The following is a 22,656-nucleotide window of genomic DNA, read 5'->3' as shown; positions in this document are numbered from 1 at the left end:
TTGGGCAAATTAAGCAGCGATGTCAGCGAACAAACCATGTGATCAAACTCACCTCTAAGAGAAGTGTAGGCGGGAATGACTGTGAGACAGCAGTGAGACAACTACATGTCTGCACAGCTCAGTGGGTGGAGTGAAGGGCTACGACGTCAATTCACCCAATTTATTACTCAATCATTGTCCTCATTAACCAATAAATCCTTTGACACTCGCACAGAGTTTGGGCAATCTTTGGTGCGTTATCAAATAAAAAAGAGAGCTTGGATGAGGCATTGGATGCCAACTTTCAGCACTCGGGACTTCGATAATATAACCTCAATACCTGAGACCGTATACAAAGACCTGTTGACAGATGTAGACGCAGATCAGCATCGTAGCCTTGGAGTACACATAACAGACAAAAAAGAAACGCCTGCAAAAACAAGCACAAGATTTCCTGTGCATGCGAGCGCCGTTTATTCTGAAGTCCTATAATGTGTGTGTGTGTGTGTGTGTGGTCTTGCGTGTGGGTTTTGGTGGGTGTTGTTTGGCAGCTGTTAGCAGATGAAAGGGATTCAGCGGACTTGGCACCACACGTGTTGTGGAGAGACAGCCTCAGTGTGTGTGTGTGTGTGTGTGTGTGTGTGTGTGTGTGTGTGTGTGTGTGTGTGTGTGTGTGTCTCACCATAACGTAGTGCCTCTGGATCTCCGTCTTCTCTGTGGCCAGTTTCTCACATTCCAGTTTCAAACTGCAACAGAGGGAAGAGGAGAAAAAAAACAACCCGTCAAAGATGAGTTTTTATTTGTATCATATCCCAAGTAAAGGAACACAGCGCAATTAGCAACAAGACAACAAATTACTCCCTACTCGTTCACTCTCTCCGTCACCTCTCTCTCCCTCTCCTTCTCTCTCTCTCCTTCTCTCTCTCTCTCACACTCAGTGAGGGGGGAGGAGGGAGCCGGGTGACTGGAGTGCTGACAGCCCATTATCACCTCAGAGCAGAGCAGAAATAGACGAAGTCACGCTTGGAGCCTGAAACCCAGCCAAGACTGCAGGCAGGCACATCCAAGGTGTCTCTCTCTCTCTCTCTCTCTCTGGATAATTCTCAATCTATCCCCGTGCCCTCCACTCATCCTCATTTTGTTGCTTCCCCAATTATCAGTCAGTCCTTCTGTCTCTCTGTCTGTCCGACCGTGCCCCCTTCTTTCACCTTCGACTTCACAGTCTGCCAAGTTTCACCCAAGTCAAAGCTTCAGCTTTAAGTGGGTCAAAAGTGCCGGTTCTGTCTGGATGTGTAATAAATCTTTTTTTTTTCCTTTCTGTTTTAACAATCACTTCTTCTTCTGGTCAGGACCTGTGTCTGTTGCTCAGTCTGTGAGCATGTCAGGCTGCCACAGCGAGGCCTGCTGTGGAAGCTCGTTCCCACAAAAACACAGACACACACACAGACACACACACACACAGACACACACACACACACACACACACCTCTGAAGTGATAGCAGCAAAACATCTCTCCCATGTGTCCCATATTTCTGTCTATCCTCCGTTTCTGCCCAACTCTCCCCGCACCCAAACTAGTCTCTGGTGTCCTCTAAAGCTGGATAACGCCAATGGGTGGATGTGCGCATGTGCGTATGTACACACACTTTGTATATCAGGTCCATGCATAAGAACACATCCCTCGTTACTCTGCAACTCTCTCTCTCCATCCCTCACCATCCTCCCTCTCCCTCCCCTCCCAGAGGGCTGGACCATTTTGAGGCCGTCTGCAGTTTACGCCAACTTGTTTGCGGGCAGCAGATAGATGGATGGATGGGGGTGGGGTTGTGCTGTGGTGAGGTGGGAAGTTGGTGGTGGGTTGAGGGAGGTGGAGGGAGTCGTTTGGCGGAGGAAAATTAGAATATGATTAATACCGCAACATTACCCCCAGCCGCAACAGGTAATAACGGCCCCATCCGCTCTCCTTCTCCAGCGCGGCGTGCACACACACACATAATTGACTCATTTATCATTGCCAGTCAGTTGAGGGGAAGAGGGACGAGGGAGGTGAGAGAGAAGCACGGCGGAGAGTGGGAGAGGGTGGTGGAGGTGGTGGGCGAGTGGGGTAGTGAGGATTAACCTCCCCCCACCCCCCCCCCCACCCACCCTACAGATTTTATTACAGTGGAATTGCCTCTCTGCAGAAGCCACTCACAGCTGGGCTAAAGACTAACGTGACTGTGTGTGTGTGTGTGTGTGTGTGTCTGTGTGTGTGTCTCTGTGTGTGTGAGTGTGTGTGTGAATGTGTGTGTGCGTTCACTATGACCAACTTGGGATGAGCTTGGAGACGCACAGCTAGAGCGACACTACTAGACGCACACAAATAACAATATTGATCGGCACAGAGAGTAGTGAGATTGTTGTCGAATTCCTGATGTGATTAGACCTAGATTCAAGATTGTTTTCATTCCCAATTCATTTGTTTATTATTGTTTTTGGTTGAGTTCTCACTTCGTGGAATAAAAAGAAAAGAAGTCGGAAAATGTTTCAGAGCCGAAGAGGTCTTAAAATGTATTTTTCCATCTGACCAACAGTCAAAAAAAAGCACAAGATTTAGTTTATATAAACGCAGAGAAACATACAATCTTCACATTTGAGCGCAAACCTCCGGTTCTGTGAAAATGTCTTAACACTTGCAGGCTTTCTCCTGACCGGCAGAGGACGAGTTCTCTGGTTGCAAAAAGAAGTCGGATTGTATGGAAGTCCATGAGAAAATGACTCTACTTCTGACTTGATTAATTACTCCAGTAAACATTGTAAACATGAGTTTATGGTCTCACTGTCTAGTTTCAAGTCTTCTTCAATACAGATGTTCATTAAGTAAATTATGGTCCCGTTTAGAGTAAATAGACCATAAAGCAGAGTATGCTTTCGGGCGGGCTTACTGTGATTGACAGGTTGTTGTCACTGCTAGAGCCGAATCCAGCGTCACTGTAAACCTCTCCACATTCCACATATGGTAACCTCCATTCATTGGTTACGAAAAAAACATGTCGACCAATGGGTGACGTTAAAATTTGTCAAAATCCTGTCACGTATTGTTCCCCAGCTCTCTCTCCCCCTCATTTCTCTTAACTCATCCTGATCTAGCAAAATTACTTAAAACAATATATTGTTGATCATTTCCTTTTAGCTTCATACATGAAGTTTTAATGATAACTTATGGTTCATGGATGCATGCTCTCTCACAATACAGAATTCACAGCAATTTTTTCTAATTTTAAAGGCGATTGAAAATAATTATTCTTCGGAGGCCCCATTCACAAAACCACCATGCCATCAAATATTACTGAAGAGATTCAGGAAAACAAAAAGATGTATAATGTGTCCTGTTTTTTTCTTTTACAAGGTGCTCCAGACTACGAGGAAGGAAAGACACACACACACAGTCACACACACACACACACACACACACACACACCTTGTGCTTACAGGAAAGACCCCACGGTTGCACTCAGAAAGAAATAACCATTCCCCACAAAATGGACTTCAAGGAATGAAATTACTGTGCGAGTGTACGTGTATGTGTGTACGCGTGTACGCGTGTACGCGTGTACGCGTGTTTTTGTGTGTGTGTGTGTGTGTGTGTGTCATTATGTGACTCTGTTGGAGCATAAAAGAGGGGGGAAGAAAATGAGAGAGAGGGGAGGAGAGCAGTGAGCAGGAAATGGGTGTTTCATGTCGAAATGATTGCCTTTAATAATTAGTCTTTGGCTCAGCCCCATTTACTGAGAGAGAGGGTTTGGAGGATGGAGAGAAAGACACAGCCACGCAGGGAAAATACAAGATTGAGTGAGTGAGCGAGAGAGAGAGAGCGAACGAGAAAAAAGGAGATATTACTGTGCATGTGCCACGGTGGGCTCCATTCCTCCAATCTTTCACTGGCGGTGACAGGAGATAAGATGATCAGCCGCACGCGCTACAAATCTGCAGCCTGCCAGCCTTCAGACAGCTCTGTCAGTGCTGCACCGTGTGTGTGTGTGTGTGTGTGTGTGTGTGTGTGTGTGTGTGTGTGTGTGTGTGTGTGTGTGTGTGTGTGTGTGTGCGCGTGTGTGTGTTTTCACACACTAAACAAACACACTTACAGCATTATACTGCAGACATGTAGGCACACAGAAACAAAACGCACGTGTGAGCACACATACAGTTTGCACACCCACACAAACCTGCTAAATAAACACAAACACACACACGAGAGCCTACAGACAGTGAAGCATCTAATTAAGACGCTGCAAATGTGCGGACTGCATTCTTAGTCTCCATGTTTGAAACGGGCTACTGGGTATTGTGAAAATGTCAACGCCTTCCTTTCCAGTGTTTGTTTTTCTTATCAATACTTTTAATTTCACTATTCCCTCATTGATTATTTTAAGGACTGCATGTGCTCATCTAACTAGAATTCAAGAAGAGAAAATTGATCAGTGTGAGCAGGGCTGCAGGAACAGAATTATAAAATCACTTGGTGCCAGCTGATAAAAGAAAAATTATCAGCTCTGCAATTAAAGTTAAAAGATGAAAAAGTATTCCACTAGCTAACTGCGTGTCTAAAAGACATGGGAGTGGAGGGAACTGAAGTGTGAGATGAGAACAAGGCCCTTTAATGCCCTGGCTTAGGCCTGTTATCCATATGAACATTTTATAGTGACAGTGATGGCCGTATTTGATCATATTTGATAACCAATTTATTATTTATACCATTTTTTTGCCCATGATGCCTTGGTTCAAGCTTTATAAATGTGAATATGCTCTTGTGTTACTACACTGGCTCGTCATTTTTATAACAGTTATATTTCCTAATTACAAATATGGGCTTTATCTCATTTGAATGTTAAGCTTGGAAACCTTTTGAGTGCATGTAGCACCGAGTATCCAGTACTGAAAGGTACTTGGTCAAGTATTCAGTATTGTCAACAAATTCATTATTTTTACATTATGTACATTTTCTTATATACAAATCATATTTTCGGTCATTTCAGAACCCAGCAGCCACGATGGATAAGCCTCTGGGGGCGAGGGGAATTCATTTTTAAGGATCTGGTGTAGCCAGCGGATATCCAGGCCAAGACTTATTTTACAGTCCGGTTAACAACTTGTAATGCAAGATAGGAGCTGGAAGACCGGATTATTTCACAAGTAGCCAGTTTACAAGCCAATTTTAAATCAATAAAAAGTGAAATAATCTTCAGATGTTAGCTGGTGGATTCCAAGACTGCATTCTAGCCATTCTTCTCCGGCTCGCCACATCCATTAACCTGCTCTCTATGTTCTTATTCATCCATTAGTACGGCGGTTTAGACCATGTCATAAATAGTTTTAAAAAGTTCAGAGCCCAATGGAACATTTCGTTTGTCTTCCAGTCAACAGTTCAAACCCCAAAACTTATTCAATGAGAACTATTGTGAAATGGAGGGAAAACTGATGATGAATTCTTTACCAAATTCATCAAATCATCTACAAATCTATCAAAGTGGACCAATATTTCAATGCCACATTTCCCAGCAAAATCATACATCTTGGTAAACATCTTTTTCAATATCGTAACATATCCAGGCAAAAGAAATCTCTCATCCCTAAACCTTCAGATCCTTGTTAATCCTCACATGCTGCTCCCAAGTCTGGTGCCTCCGTCAGTTCAGAACTTTAACTTGTTCTGCAGTCTGAGGCCCGTCGTCGTCTTGGCAAACAAGCGTCGTTGCCGACACAAGTGCTGTACAAATACAGCACTACCAGCCAGTAAAGAACACACACACACACACACACACACACCATGTAGCGGCTGCACTAGTGTCCTGCCTTTACAGTGTCAGGACCATTTAGCCCGCCAGTCTGCAGGTATGCGACCGTTCACTTTACAACACATTAATTATTGATAAACCAAACCTCTCTGCGCCACTGAAACAACCTACAGCTACTCTACCACTCACACACACTCACGCATTATTCCATGCAGCTCTGCCACGACTAAGCACTGATGAACAGGCATTTCTATCAGGAGTGGAAATTTAATTTCATATTGTCAATTTCAATTAATTGGCAAAACAAAACGGTTATCTTTTCAGCTCAACAAATTATTATTTTTGTAAAAGGACGCACCTATAATGAAAAGTGACCATTACGTTTGTTCAAAGTTCAAGGTAACTTCAAATGGTTTGCTTTGTCCAGCCAACAGCCGAAAACGCAGACGATCAATGTAAACCAGAGAAAAGCAGCTCATCACTCGTTGGAAGCAGCCAACATTCGACTGATAACAATCATTTTCGATTAACTGACCAACTGTTTCAGCGCTTTTGTGAATGAGCTCAACCTGTGGCAGCAGTCATTTTTATAAATGAGCCCAAACAAGCTCAATATGACTTCTGTCTGAAAGAGGAACATCATACCAAACTATCTTATCTTATTCTTTTATGCTCCTATTGTTTTGTGTTCCGTCTAAACTTATTCTTTTACCAAAACGTAGCATGTGACGGGGTGACAAACAAATAGTTTAAAGATGACAAACACATAGTTTGTGTGGCAGTTACTACAGCTGGGTAGTATTTGGGAAGAGACGAGTAGAGGGGCTCGTAAGGGATGAGTGGCAGCATGTTAGCGGCAAGTGGAGAGCCTATCTTCCCTCTACAGACCACACACACACAGACAAAGCAACCTGTGTGTGTGTGTGTGTGTGTGTGTGTGTGTGTGTGTGTGTGTCTGTGTGTGTGTGTGTGTTTATAGAAAGAGAATTACAGTAATGAGAGCTATGTGTCAGCAGCTCCTCCCATCTCCCCTCAGTCTGCTGATTACAGCCCGTTTAGAGTGAACACACACACCCACAGCAAAAATCAAAGTAGCTGACCCCCCAATGACCCTTTAATTAATGAACCCTTCTCTTTCTTTCGCGTCCTTAGTAATCTCTCATCCCTTCATACCAACCAACACAGATGGCACCAAAACCAACAAGAGACACACACACACACACACACACACACATTTAGAAACACACCCTGCTATACACACACGCACGCACAGAGGGAGTTGCTGCTCATCAGCGCTAATCCCTTCCCACCGTCTATTTCCTTCCGTCTAATCCAACATCTATCAGAATCCAGTCACCGTCGCTGCAGTCAAAACGCACAACGATGCCCTGCTATTTCTGAGTCGCTAGTTGTGAGTGGAGATAACTGGGACGGCCCCGTACGTGTGGAAATGTGCGAATGCACATGCATCGGAATTGAGCGTCTACGTAAATGGGTCAGTACGTTAGCGTCTGGCTCTGTGGGCGCCCAGGTCATGTTCTCTGTCGTGTACAGGTGGGTGTGATCACATGAAGGTGAATCATGCAATCGGATTGAGAATCATGTGGATCTGCGTTTATTTTCTATGTGGACACGTGCATCGCGGCAATCACGACACAACAAGTGGTCGTTTAGCAATCGAGTGCGCATGTTCGGAGCAAGTCCACCGAGCGAACAATTTAAAACATATCTACTACACATCCGCGGCTTCAACAGCTGTCAGCGTACGCGTCAGAGTATACCAGACGCTCGAGAGTTACACCTCATGGAAAGAGTCAAGTGGGTTAACGGTGCTGCTTGTGATGTTAAGGGGCAACTCCTTATTTTACAACATAATGGTGGTTTTATGACCTGAAAGTAGCATCTGGCTCAAGAGACTGTGACATGCATGAATGGACTCCTGGGTGATTTTCTTAACACGCCAACACAAAAAGCATAGGTAAAAGTTAGGTAAAGAAATATATTAATTTCCATCCATATTTCAGCTCCAAGCACGGAAAGATAGATTGGAAATTACATCAGCATAGGACTGGGCAATAGACGGCTGCAGGGATGACGCATTTTTTAGGTCAACCCCCAAAGTTTCCCTCGACAAAACAAATAAATGGGATTTCCGCATGGGATTTTAGTTTATTGCCAAAAACAAGCTCCGTGGCAAACACAGGTTTACGATACAATATAAGTTATGATAAAAAAATAAAAATAAATCCCATGAACAGCCCCATTCATGAACGGTTCCAATAGCTTTTGAGCTACGGCTCACAGTACTCTTGGTTACAATGAATTAATCTGCTGTGATTTGTGTCAGAACAGCCTGTAGACCGCGGAGACACTTGTAAAAAGGTTTGAACAAAGCTTTCCTGGAAACCTGATCCAGGCCTGCTACAACAGCACGGTGTGGTATCAAAGCTGGAAGATGCAGATGGAATCACAAGACGGCTCTTGCTCCCAATCGTGTGCTTAATCTCATCATCTCATTTATTGTTTACCTTCCTTCTCAGTACCAGAGCTTGGCAAAAGGGCGAAGCTCCAGGTGTTTTGTAACAAACAGTGTAACGTTAAACGGTTGCCAGGAGAGCAGATCATCACACCCAGACGCACCTTAATATTACTGTAGTCCCTGGGGCTACGGAGGTTTTGGGGGCCCTTCCCTCCTTCACAAAAGGCCTCAACGGCATTCATTCAGAACTCCGTCACAATACGTCAGGACCAACCTAGGTTAACAGCCTAGCTGACCTGCGTGAATGACAGTTTTTTTTAATAAAAAAAACACACATACAAGCAAAGAATCAATATAATACTGCCTACCATCTTACCTTCAGAAGAGTTTTCTCCTGGTGAGTGCAAGTGAGTGGGCCACAATCATATTATTAATATCTTTTCTGTGTATGTTTTTTTTTTTTTTCTTCAAATTTCAGGTGGTTAAAAATAGTGGGTCTTTTTCAGTGTATGTTCGCCATTATCAAGCAGCGAGGGAGGAGAACAAAATGTCCCCTGAGCTGCACATTGTTGTAGTCTTGCTTGTTTGATGTGGAATGCTGTCCATAGTGCTGCTCATGCAACTGTCCCTTTGTTTTGCACTAAGAACGGACTTTAACTGTACAATTCATACACAAGCAGGTGTAATAGCAATGCGACTTTAGCATACCAATCTTGTAAATAACAGGCAGCATGCATATATATATATATTAATTATTTGTTATTCTCTCTTAAGGTCGGGTCTTGTGAGGCCTCTTTGTGCTCTGCCCTTGTAATGCTCGTGCATTAAGGCGCTATGGATCACACCGTCTTAACCAACACATTCAGGAATTACTGAAAGAAACTTGATTTGTTTAGGTCAGTGCTACTCAAATGGTGGTTAACAATATTTATTTTCCTGATTGGTTGCAGGGTGACAACCTTGGATCATCCTCTGAGTCGTACACAAGACTTTCTCCCGAACAGACAAAAATTAAATGTAAATCAGGATGACCAACCAGATATCAAAAAGGATATCAAGATACAGATATGGCCAGCAGTACAGTCTGTAGTGTTGAGCTGGTAAAGTGTAGGCATGTGGGAGCTAATCTAGCAGTTGTGTTATGGAGAACACTTTAAAAAGACACGCGCACACACTCACACACACACACACACACACACACACACACACACACACACACACACTCACACACACACACACACACACTCTTCCTCAGATCATTTTGGTCAAAGTCATTTGTAGTCAAAATGTTTTCCCATCCAAGTGAAATTGGAGATACATAAAGTGGTGAACTGGCGAAATCCAGAAGTTCAACAGGCAACAGGAAAAACATATCAGAATTAAGCCAACATGATAACGGTAATATAAATGGATTGCAAAAAGACTAGTAAAGCTTATGATCTATCCTTCAGATTTCAGGTCCCATCTTTCAGTCCTATTTCGGGGGTCGAGTCTAAAGTACCTCTGTGGATTCAGGCATTCTCGGCTCAGTGTTGGTCTGACTGAGTTTTGAGCTTGTGACAAGCAGAACGGACAGAAGGATAAAGACACACAGGCATGCACAGGCATGCACACACACACACACACACACACACACACCACAACACAAACAGAGGCATCTGTGTGTGTACAGGGAAGCAGTAGTAGCCCCAGGGGTTAGAGGGGCTCTGGCCAGGGGCAGCGTACAAAAGAAGTTTGAAGTGGGACAGAAAGGGAGGGAGGGTATATTCTGGCCGGCTAAATCAAAGCAGGATGAGAGGAGAAGAGTGGGGGGCTGAGTGGGTGGGGGCCCTGTGAAATTGTGCCACGAGAACAGAGAGGGAAAAGAAAAGGGTTGGCCTCTACAGCCAGCTCCAAATCCCACATTCAAAGGCGTTCTGGGCACATTCTTGCACATTCAACACACCATACAGTAATGCAAAAAGAGCAGCCTGCATACTTAAAGCTAGGGTGGGTGATGTTGAGAAATTAGCAAGAGCACAGTACATTTAAGATGTTCAAATAAAGAAACCAGTACAGTGTTGCATACTAATTTCCAATGGAAATAGTTAGCAGCTTCAAAAGTCCCAAATCTACAGAGGAAGTCGCCAAATACTCTTCAGGCCTCCCTCCAAAGCCCCACAAAAATATAATTATGAACGTAAACGGCAAACATGGCTTGTTGGTGCTCAGGCAGGTAGGCTGTTCAAACATTACAGTCGGGCCAAAATTCAATGATTGGACCGGCTCATTACAGTCCTGCGACAGCCGCAGACACTGGATTTCTTTTGTTTGCTTGGTCAGAACATTTGATGAAATATTTATTGTATGGCTGTAATGACAATTTAAAAAATGTTTTGCAGAAGACTACCAGCTCGAGCTGTAAGCCTATGTATGCGTACGTCTTTCCTGAAGGAAAAAATTAAGTTAATCAAAACATCACATAGCTTTGCATCATCACAGATTGTGGGTCTGTGCATGTCCACATGTGAGATAGCAGCGCAAGAGAAGGCAAAGAAAATGTTGTGTTGTCTGGCAAAACACTGTATTGATCAATTAAGTGCATGCAAGTGTATAATCAGCTGTCTATATGGATTATAACATGATTGTTACAACAGCGAATTATACACCATTGTGCAGAGTTTTGGTGTCTGATAAGCCTTTAAAGCCATTGATCTTTTCCCCCAACTTTCGTTCCTGGCTCATATTTAATCATCTTACCTGTACGTGCTTGCATTTGTTTTAAAACGCTGACGTCTTGGTGTAAATGCCCAGTGACATGGGCAGTACAGTGTTTGTGTTGACGTTTCTCTCCAACGCTCACCTGTGGTACTGGGTCTGGAGGAACTGAAACTCCTCCTTGATGCGGTCCAAAGTCTCTGGGTAGGTGAGCTTCAGCGATTGGGGTGTCCCCGAGGCCGCTGCGGCTGCTGCTGCCGCCGCCGCCACCACTGACACCGAGGACCCCGGGGGGGGCTGAAGAGGGGCCTGAGAAGCGAAGAAAGCCAACTTAAGGATTTTAATAACAGATTTACTAGTACACAATAGTTTCAGTAACTCTTAAAAATTGGAAAAAAAAGGTGTCCACATCCCTTTGTAAATTATTATTAGGTAGTTTCAGTGTTATACAACTCATATCATAAAGATACCACGTCACTGAAATAGTTTTTTCAAACAAGAGCTGCCTTCACAAAAGAATATTCGAAAACAACTACAGGAAGCAAAGATCCACATGAGCACCCCATCTGTACATGCACACCAGTATGTCCGTGTCTAACTATTGTGAGAGGCTGCCTATTACAGAGACGCCAGCGGAGCCAGATGTGAATAGGGTCCCTAAGACTTGGATGAGAGGGTGGAGAGGTACAACGGCGTCTTAGCCAAATGAGCACACTTTGTTTAATGGCGAGTCTGAGTAGAAGAAAAGAAAGAAATAGAGCAGTGGGGGGAGAGAAAGCCCATCATAACTGAAGACCCCTCCCGACCCGGTACTTAGTCTCCCATCTCTGCAGGGTTCAGAGCAATTAGGAGACTACAACCATAGGGGTAATGCTGCGGGACAGGCAGACAAAAGGGGGCAGAGCGCTGGACTGGCAGGGCGGTGGGGGCCGTACGTCTGTCAGTCTATTTGGCTTTCTGTCAAAATAACAGAGAGCAGAGGCCAACAGGGGCCCGAGACAGCCGGTTCACAAGCTGCACATTGGTCAAGTACGACGTGAGGTTAGTGATAGTCTCATACTGTAATGTTCACTAAAGCCCAGACTACTTTTAATTTGGCTGAGGGCAAGAGTTTTGTCATTGTGTTGAACACTTTTTGTTCTTTTTTTTCCAGCCTTATTGAAAAGTGTAAAGGAAGAAAAAATTGTGGAAGGACATATTCTTTGCCAAATACGATTGCTAGAGCTGATCAAATCTGACAAAATTCAAAGAATAACCCTGTACATTCTATTTATTTCTGGATGCGTTTTATAATATAGATCAAGTTGAATTTTTTGGCAGATTTATAACAAATGTAGAGTTGTAAGCGCACAATCCAGCTGCTACAGCAGTAACAGCTGTCCTTGGAAAGTTAGGGGAAGAGTGAAAGTTTTTTTTGTGTGTGCCTAAACTGGTTGTGTAACTTTGTTTGACATCATCTGGCTCACTGGGGAATTATTATAATGGGCTCAATTTCTGTGTGTGACTAAATAATTAATTTTTTGACATTTCTCCTTGCAGGTGTGATCATTACATTTTGTTAAACAACAAACATACACAAAACAAAACAAAAAAGGATAACCAGACTGGGCATTAAAATATTGGATATATTCTCATCTTTATTATTTATTTATTTTCCCCAAAAGGTTCTGCTGCTGTACCCTTTTCTTTAATGCATCCCGAGGGAATACTAAAAAAAATCTGCTCACTTTTCCATCTCAATGAAATATCCCACAAGCTGAGTTCAATGACAGAAGGCATACATGTGGGCCGTGGGCAGCCTGGATTTACAGCACTGATGATTATTTTGTATTATTTTATTTAAACACACACAACTTACATCTTGATGTCCTTCAAACCTGCAATGTCTGTCACACTTTAATGATGTTTAATTAACCACTTAATCACAACATCACTCAACTCCACGCCGAAAAGAATGCCGGGGGGCGTGTGTATGAAAGATGTTGTGTTTAATATGTCGGCATGTTGACGCAACGAGAACGGAGTGTGCCTACGCACCACCTACAGTACAAACATGTATGTCTACATGTGCGGAGATGAAGTGACAGTGTCTGAGGGCAGAAAGATAAAAAAGAAAGAGTGGGAGGTGTTTCAGCAGGTGAAACATCCTGAAGAGAGGGGGAAGCAAATATGGAGGAAAGAGGGGGAGTGTGAAGAGAAAGAGAGATACCAGTTCAATAGACTGAAGAGGTGGAAGGAAAGGAGGATAGACTGGATGGAAAGATATGAGTTGGACTAGCAAGTGAGAAAGTCGGAAATATACAGAGAAGAGCAGGAGAGGACAGACTGGATGGAATAAAGGGAGGAAAAAGGAGAAAAAGAGAAAGAACAAGCAAAAGGAACAAAAAAAGAAGATAGTGGAGGGGCTGTGGCCTCATTGTTCCTCTTTCTAACAAGCTGCTCTCAATCTGTCGGCTAGATCCCCCTCGTAGAGCACAGACAGCCACACACACACACACTTTGTCTCGTCCGCACATACACACTTCCCTTTTCTCACACAAAAAAACATGATTAAACACACACAGTCTCCGCTCCTTTTTCACAACACACACACACACCAATTACTCTTCACAGGGGGGGAGAAAAGAGCACCAAGGCCATTTTATAAAAGGAGGAAGAAAGAGCTCCTCCTCCTCCTCCTCCTCCTCCTCCTCCTCGGTTTTATTTTGTGCTGTTCAAATATAGATAATTTTGTTTTAGGGACAGGAAACCACCGTATCTCTGCTGGCTCCGCTCCTCAGGACCTTGTGGCCTTTGTACAACTCTAGACTTCTGATGAGTTTGTTGTTGTGATGATTCACACTAGACTAGACTGGACGCACAAGGCAGATGCCGTCTCAAAAACACTGGCACGGCATTGATCCTATCCCAACATGCATAACCTCTGTCCTACTCCTTACGTGGAGTAGGACGATACAAGATGATTTAGATTTATTTTTTTTAACTGTCTTGCTATCATGGTAGATAAGGGAACAATGGAGCCTGATTTTAAAATGCAGGGATTATCACAGAAAAAAAGAACAGAATCAAACAATGTGGCTTTAATGTTTTATGTATTTATCTTTTATTTACACAGAGGAAGCATAAGATTATCTTATTTCAGGTTGTTTAATTGTTAATCGTCCCATCTGTGATGCAATACAAATTAGTTTCTTAATTTAATAAGATTAAGTGTCTCCAATATGTTCTGCTGCCATTTAAGAGTTTTAAGTATATTGAGATAATATTGTGAATCGCAATTATTTTGAAGAATAACTGACGCAATATGGCTTTTATGCAATCGCTCCATGTCTACTCCCTATGTTTCCTTTGAACCACCGTCTGTCCTCACTCCTGATCAAGCAAACAGCTGAGCTGGCTTTTAATGTGAGAGGTCAGGTTGTCGAGCTGACCCCGTGACCTCTGGGAATGGATCTAGCCTGGGAGCCTTACCTGATAATCCTACACTCAGTTATTCCCTCCCTCTTGGCCGTGTCCTGGCTCGAAAGCAAACAAGTGACATGCCGTCTGCCCTTGAACAAAGCTTACATGGACTGAAAATCGCTGTTACACAATTACAGACTGGATCTTCTTGTGCCTCACACAAAGTCGGGTTCTGTAATAAAGGGGAAGGATGGCATGAGATTGGAAAGCGTAAGGGGGGAAAGATTTTCTCCGATATGATTAGAGATCATCTGATAAATACTCATCTGTTTAAATGAATCAGTGGGGACGTGTTTAGCCTGACGTTAAGGTTGTGATCCGTTCAGTTTTAGAGAGCCAAGAAAGAAAGGCTAAAGTTATGGGGTTTAAAGCCACTTATTGCAAAAGCTGAATGAGGAAAAACCCAAGACCCCGTCACATCAGATGTATGTGCACGCACACACGTTCAAATCACACTAATCTCTCTCTTAGCCCTGGAAGGCCTAAGTCAATTGCATTGATTAAATGAGGACCTGATGATGAGGGGATGAGAGAGAGACAGAGACAGAGACAGAGAGAGAGAGAGAGAGAGAGAGAGAGTGTGAACAAGCCATCTATAGGAATACAAATTATTCAAAAATCAAACCTCACATCCCTTCAATAGGATACTGTAGGAAACAATCCAATAAGGATGTTAAAATGCTAACTGGGTGACAGCTTAACACCAAGCACAGTACTGTGCTAGCAACAAATCAGGTTATATACTCGGCAAGCGTATCATATCCAAGGTGACATGCAACAAAGACGCAGAGACACGAAACACTAATGTGAAAACAAACGTGTGCAGAAAAAATGTGCAGAAAAACAGCATCTGTGCGCACATAAAATTCTGATGTGAGGGGACCATTAACAGTGCGGCATTCCCTGAATGAAATCATTCCTGTTTTCATTTGAGTTACCACTAATTACACCGCAAGCAACAAACCACTATGACCTCACATCCTTGCTCTAACCCCCCACCCCTGCACACATGTACACACGTGTACACACACACACACACACACACACTACAAACACTAAGTGTATGTGTGCACGACGCAGTTTCCACAAGTATTTACAAGCACACATGCACTTTATTGTATCACACATGGCTGTTGCTCCTACGTCATATATCGATGTGAATCCGCAAGACGTGTCTCAATCCTCACTGGCCACACTGACCCACAGAGTGATACATGATTTGCTAATGGAGCTGAAATGGGGCCATCAGCGTTATTATGTGGTCGTGTGACGATACGAATTTTCGGCTCCCTTAAAAAGAACACTCCTTGATCTTCTTTGTGCGTCTGTGGGAGCAGAGAAGATAAATGGATTCCTCTCGGATGACCCCTTATATTTTCCTTTCCGTCCTTTGGACAGTTTCACCAATGAAAAAGTGTTTTTTTTTACATGAAGCATAAAAAAAGACAACTCTTCAAGTTGTCTTATACACAAAGCTCCCACTACTTTATAGCTGCCACATGCACGTTTCTTATCTGCCATATTGCATTTACTGCAAATCATGAACACCGACTCTGCCCACCGTTTGACGGGAGAATTTCACACAATAGCGATGCTAAGCATTGCAAATGTTTAACATGTTTATCCTCTTAGTTTTGTCCGTTAGCATGCTAACATTTGCTAATGAGGTACAGCTGGTGCTGATGGGAATGTCTTAGTCATACAGGCATTTGATCTTAAACCAAAAACTGTTGGGGTTCTGCTGGGGTGGCCAAACCACCTTAAGATTTGCATCTTATGTTTACATTTACATCAAATATTAAGTTGTATTTATGGCCTAAGCACCCACCATAACATGTTTTCATTCATATGAATTAGAAAAGCAGCAGATATGGTAATACTTTTCACAATGTGTGGGCACACCAATAAACTAGTACCGCAAACGTTAAACTGTCAAATGGTCTTGCGTAGTTATTTTGATAGAAAATTAATGTTCTACGGTACATGCGGTTTTGTGGTCTATAAAACACAGATTCTCTTGCCGTGTAATTGGTTGAAAACTACACTTTTACTATTGTTGGGCCTTCAATTCCTTATGCAGTCTGCATGTGGGCCATAATCAAAGTGTGGCCACAACTGTATTAGACAGATTAAGATTTTAACCTAATGATGGATGAACATGAATGTTTCTAACAAATTTGATGGCAATCCTGGTGTCGAGACAAAGAAATGTAAAAAAGAAAGATGTGAGTCTCGTGATGGCGAGTCAGGCGGATAGCCAATATCATTAGGGTCTATCTTCTCTATACCTTGAATATTTTTCAATGTATTTATTCTTAATCCAGCAAACAGTTGTTGAGATATTTCAGTCTGGAGCTGAACCGACAGATGGCATCGCTAACAAAAAAAAAGCATACCGTTTTTCTCGCTCCTGGAGCTCCGTCTCTTTTTCGGCCTCCTTTAGGGAGGAAGATGGTGCGCTGCTGCCTCCCATAAAGCGTGGCCCATTAGTCAGGCCACTAATTACACTGCTTAGCCACAGAGTCAGTCGATCATCAGAGTAAACACCCACCAAGCTCTCTCTCCCTCTCTCTCTCTCTCTCTCTCTCTCTCTCTCATCTGGCTACCACCAAGGACGCACTGACAGTAAGTCTAACCCGGAACAGTATTTCTAAAATGTGCGTCGCTGTGTATCCACCCACACATACCGAAAAAGCACACCTCCCCATCTCTGAAGGCCATGAAACGTGTCAATACACGGTCCTTTCTCAAACACGTTTGATGTGAAAGCTTCTTATATCGAAATTATTCAAACACAACTGTCAACATTCAGCGGGGATTTGCATTGTTAAAGCGGCTTGTGGCGGGGGAAAAAAAAGACACAGGTTGCCCCCACCTCTCATCAAGTGGCTATCTGCTTCGCTCTGCGCTGGAAAAAGACACTGGTAGTCTCTCAATGATTCCTGCGCTCAAAGACGCTGCCAGGCACCTGTTTCATTAGCACCACACATCTTTCTTTTCTCAGCTTTCTCCCCTCCCTCCCCGACCCCCTCCGCATTCTCGTTCCTCTCTCCTTCCTCCCGCAAGCCTCGTTATTCAAATTTCCCTGCTGTCAGCCCACATTAGCGGAGCGCCACAGTTTGCCTGTCAGCTGGCTTAATTGCTGGAGGTGCCTTCTTTTATTAGGTAACCCCCTCAGCTCGTTTGTTCCTTCCACCGAGACGCACCTCCACAACAGCTTGTGTAAACCTGAGATCCCTTCAGCCTCTTCTCCTTTGTTTTCTTCTCCCTTTTCTTTCTCCTCTCCGCCTCGCTCCCTACATCTAATCGGCGGCTGAGCAAAGCAGGCGAGCTCCTGATCGATAGCCACACTCTCGCCGCTGGACAACAGTGGTGATAAAGAGCTAAAAGCATGCTAGGCCTGGGAGAGTGGAGGCTGGCTTTATGCTAGTGCCGAGGATAAGGAGAAGGCCTCAACTCACTCAATGTACTCACCCCACAGTCTGCGTCTCCCCTCTGACCTTATATTCACTGACTAGATAGGAATTAAAAAAAGACCACCTCCTTGAAAGGGTTGGGCTGATAAAAGGAGAAAGAAGATGGAGAGACGAAGAGTTAGGGATAGATGATGCTAGTCCATTATACAACTCATAAAAGTGCTATCTTAATCTTTTGTGTGTGCCAACAAATTCATTTGATATAAACAAGAAGCATCTGATTTTGGAGTTGCCTCTGTACAGTCCGCAAACAATTTCGAGAGAGTCCACGGGAATCAACGAGAGCAACAGTCAGACAATTAATCAACAAATCCAGTTTAATTGTATTAGCAAATCCAACTTATTAGAAAGAAACCTGTTCTTTGTCCTTATAGGATTATGAAATGCTATAAAATATGTATGACCGACTGGCTAACTTACAAAAAATGTAACCACGGTCCCACCGTGGTTACAAAGCCTTTTAACAAACCCCTCCCCCAGCAGAGGGCATTGTTCAGGATAAATTGATTGCTATTGATAATATTCGGACCAATCCAATCGTGTTACAGAAAACTGGCTAAGGTCTTTCTATATGTATTAGTTTAAGGTTTGCGTTGCTCTCGCTGGGTTCAGTGCACAATGAGGTGAAACCGGGTTAAACTTTGGGGCAAAGCGCGTGTGATGCACCAACGCTTACACAGTAAAAAGTAGTCGCAGCACCGTTGGCACGTTCTGTGTGCAAGGCCTATTAGTTTTGTGTAATCTCAAGTAGGACGAATGTTATTTTCATGGTTCCCTTGCCTGGTTCCCTTGCTAAATACACAATGGGATTTTTCCATTGGATTCTGGATTCTGGCAGAAAATAGCTCTGTGGGAAACACGTGTTCATGATACTTACATGTTTCTTTTATAAAGATAATCTGCTCAAATAATCACCACTTTTATGATTTTGAATGCAATCGGCAGAACTAAAAAGCTGACATGCTATAAACAAATGACGCCATTTCTGCAGGTATAAAAAAAAAAAGGCTGTAAAGGTGATCTAGTCAGCGGGAAGACCCTTTTGTCGTCCCATATAGACACTTGTTAGCAAATGCCTTGTTCATGTTCAAAACATGTAAATGTTTCAAAAGACACAATAGACAGTTTTTTCCCCCCAGGAAAGACCAAAACAAAAACCCATTAAAAAAACTGACTCAGAGAGATGGGGACCAGAAGTGCAAAAACGCTATCTCATGCCTGTGTTTTATGGCTCATTCCTGCAGAACATTTAGGATTCAAGACAGACGGGCACGTCAGACATATCCCAGACACACGTCTTAGATAGTATACTGCATCTGGCGAAATCCCTTAATCATCTCGGCAAATAGAAGTGCCTGAAGCATTTTTTAAAGATTGTTTCCATGTCATGTTTCCATGTTTTGTGGACACCACAACTTAATTACATCTTTGAACACAATTAGATTTTGAATCTCTGGTGAGAAGTTCAGTTGATGTACTGCATTTGGTCAACGCACTATCAAGCTACACACTTGTATGTTAAACAGCCACAAAGTATCCTGTTCAGTATCTGAAAATACTCCTAATTGCGAAATATATTTCCCATTATTCTTCATTTTGTATTTATGTTATATTTATACACGTGTTATTACGAGTCATGTGTCGGTATAATATATGGGTCACATCCTTCACAGCCGACCAGGACGCAGTGATGACAGGTTACTGCCAGACTTGCATTTCGGAGATTAAACAGTTTGCCGGGTTGAGTGGCCCTTCGCTCCGAGGTGCAAACAAGAGCTGCTGATGGTCGGAGACTTTGAGGACGGGTGTCACACGTGGTACTGTTGAGTTCTGCGGAGGGCTGAAATGAAGCAGGGCCGCTGGCCTTAACATTCCACCCAGACCTGCCGCAGTCTGCTCCTCTCACCCTGGGACGCCTGCCCATACATTAAGATGTGGTTTGGAGCTCTCACAGGAACACAGCGAGGAGAGGCTGGATGAGAGGGATTGGGTTTACAGTGCAAACCACAGACCCACAGTCTGCCTCCTGCCCTGCCTTCCTGCAGTCAGCTATACTACATACACAGCTGCCGGTGTGTGTGTAATGTTTGTGTATGTGCTGTGTGTTTGGATAGCGGAGACTCACAAGTTCTTTTTATTGCTCAAAAGGAAGTACTGAAATAATAAAAGTTACAATGATGGATGCAATTTAAGCCTCATGCAAACACATAAAGGCAGCAAAGTTTAAAACAATGTTTTTTAGGAGAGTCTTTACCTGCACAAAATCATTTGAGAAGAATGAATTAAAGTGGCACGCACACCTGAAGTTATACTTCACATTGTGCTTAATCTGGTTTGAATATCAATGCACTGTCAGGGGTGGGGTGCAGGGTGGCATGGCTGAGGAATGTAGATGAGGGTTAGGCAAATGAGCAGGTCTTAATTGATACTTCACACAGCTCGAGGACCAGTGTTTATGTATTTCAGTCTGCTCAAAAGCTCTCCACCTAACTCGACTAAAACAAATTAAAGCCATGCAGCATGGATTTTGCTCCCTAACCTTACAGAGATCCATCTCAAAACACAGACGACAAGCCAATTTCTTTCTAATTTTGACAGCGATATTACCAGCCAATGCAGCGAAGACTTTTGGCAAAAGTGACCATCTTCCTTTAGTTTCCATTCCATCAAATCAGTAAAAACCAGGGGGCGTGAATCACCCTCGATGCGATTGAAAATAAATTTTAAAAAATGAGATTTTTTTTGGGGAAAACAACGAGTGGCACTTGAGAAGAGCAGACCATTGAGGTAAGGTGTCAACAAGCCAAGCTGACTCACTCTCCCCCCTCACAAGCCTGCGAGGAAGGACACACACACACACACACACACACACACACACACACACACACACACACACACACACACACACTTCATCATCTGGGTCAACTCCACAATAGTATGGGAATAGAAGGAGGCTCCATGTTCCCAAACTGGTGCTGGTGGTGGTCACCAAGGACATGAGATCCACACACAAAGACAATGAGCAAAGTTGGACGTTGGACTAATAAACCCTACTGACAGCAATCTGCCTGACCTTCATAGATTACACAAGGCGTTAATATAAAAAAGGTAAAGAAGCTAGTGTGTTGTATTCATCAGCCTATGTTAGATTATATATTGTGTTATAATCCCCCCCACAAAGGAGTCCCCGGAAATACACAGAAAGGGTGACAAAGACAGAACCATTTCGGCTTGCACTTTCTTATTGAGGCTCCAATACGTTTATTTAAACAACCTAGTTTGTTAGCTATACGTTGCATTTAATGGAGGTTCCGTATATAAGACAATAACCTCGTTAAACTGCGTGTGGACGGTAACAGAGTAGCGTAGCTTACTTACCGGTGGTCGGTTTTGAGGAAACATTGTAGCCGCCGACTTGTGTGTGTCTCCGTGTGCGTTTTTTTTTTTTTTGTTGTCCTTCTTCTTCTTCTTCTTTCTCCCTTTTCGGGGCGGAAAGCTTCGTCGAGAAATACGCGCAGCCGATGTACTATTGTCGGTCTCAGAGAGGCATTTGGCCCGGTTTCAAAGGCGATGGCAAAGCTAGTCTCGGCTCGCTCATTCCTCGCCTCAAGACTCCTTTGTTCTGGGTTATATCTCCGACCGCACACCGCACCGCACTCGACGTGTAGTGAGGACGGGGAGAGGAGAGGAGAGGAGAGGAGAGACACCCGGGGTCCGAGGGAGCTTTCTTCCAAGTCCTCAACTTCGCGCTTCCAGCAATTATAATATCGGAATTGGTTTCCCTCTCCGATATAGCTGCTCCGTCCGTAGCATAAGGGCCAGATGGGGAGGGGGGGGAAATGTGGTTTGCCTGTGGCTTCGGAGACGGACACACCACCGGCACATTCAATGTAGCCGCAGCCTCTTTTGTCTCGCTCGTTGGCCTGCACTCTTTTCACACAACACTCCCAGTCCCTCGCTCCTCTCTCTCACTCCCCCCCCCCCCCCTTCTCTGATCCTCAATGGGACATAACATATGAGTAGCTTTTCTTTAAGGAGGGGGGAGGAGACCTAAAGACACTGCTTTCCCCCCACCGTTTGTTTTATTAAAATTAATAACCGTGTGATGGTTTGGTGATGTTCTTTTTTTTTTCTCCCTCTCTCTCTCTGTCTCTCAAGAAAATATAATTGAATCTAAATCTACCATTTAAAATTAGAACTAGTGGAGAGTCCAGAACATCGAGCATTCCCACAATGCTGTTCTTCACATAGCCTGCTTATATTTGACAAGAAAATCTTGCACGTTTTTCTTTTCTTCCTAGTGTTGCATGGTGATTAGAATACCTAACTACACAATTATCTTTTTTTTATTTTAATACCATAAAAAAAGAAGCTTTTCTTTAGAAAGACGGGGTTCAGAAGAATTGTTCAGTGATTGAATGAAATCTCCACGTGGGGCTCGGCCTCGGCACGGTAAACACTGGTAAAATGAGCCAATGAGCGCTGAGAACACCCACGTGGGGCGTGCTGACCGTTTGCTGATTGGAGGGTATAGGTAGCACAATGCTCCGCACGTCAATCAAGCCGGCTACAACTGCTCTGTGAGGTTAACCCTTTCCTGGGAACAGGGAGTGATTGAGAGTGCGAGGAGTTGTGTGGCGGCTGTATCAAGATTCAGTGGTTTTCTTTTTTCCCTCCGCACAAACCATCAATGCGTTGAAAAATCTTACATTTCCCCCAATTCGTCCTTGTTGGTGTGGAAATAAATAGACTCTGCTCTAACTTCTGCATCATCCCACTCATTTCTAG

At 43.6% G+C, this 22,656-nt stretch overlaps 1 protein-coding gene across 3 annotated transcripts in view; it reads right to left on the bottom strand.

Annotated features, from left to right (window-relative positions):
- tle2a (TLE family member 2, transcriptional corepressor a) overlaps nucleotides 1-21,786 on the bottom strand; it is a 36,274-nt gene extending 14,488 nt beyond the window's left edge. For 2 of the 3 annotated variants that reach the window (XM_068591302.1, XM_068591304.1), the window contains exons 1-3: nucleotides 21,247-21,786; nucleotides 11,076-11,260; nucleotides 662-725 (exon numbers count right to left, since the gene is read on the bottom strand). In XM_068591302.1, coding sequence (XP_068447403.1) covers nucleotides 662-725; nucleotides 11,076-11,260; nucleotides 21,247-21,270 — 273 coding nt within the window. In that variant the 5' untranslated portion in view covers nucleotides 21,271-21,786. The remainder of the gene's footprint in view (nucleotides 1-661; nucleotides 726-11,075; nucleotides 11,261-21,246) is intronic. The other variant, XM_068591303.1, reaches the window with a different exon arrangement.
- Nucleotides 21,787-22,656: the final 870 nt, after the last annotated feature.

Source organism: Clinocottus analis, unplaced genomic scaffold (assembly GCF_023055335.1).
Source record: "Clinocottus analis isolate CAN_PGR_092001 unplaced genomic scaffold, fCliAna1.0.p SCAF_25, whole genome shotgun sequence".
Classification (NCBI taxonomy): Eukaryota; Metazoa; Chordata; class Actinopteri; order Perciformes; family Cottidae; genus Clinocottus; species Clinocottus analis.
This window is presented reverse-complemented; position numbering and strand designations above follow the sequence as displayed.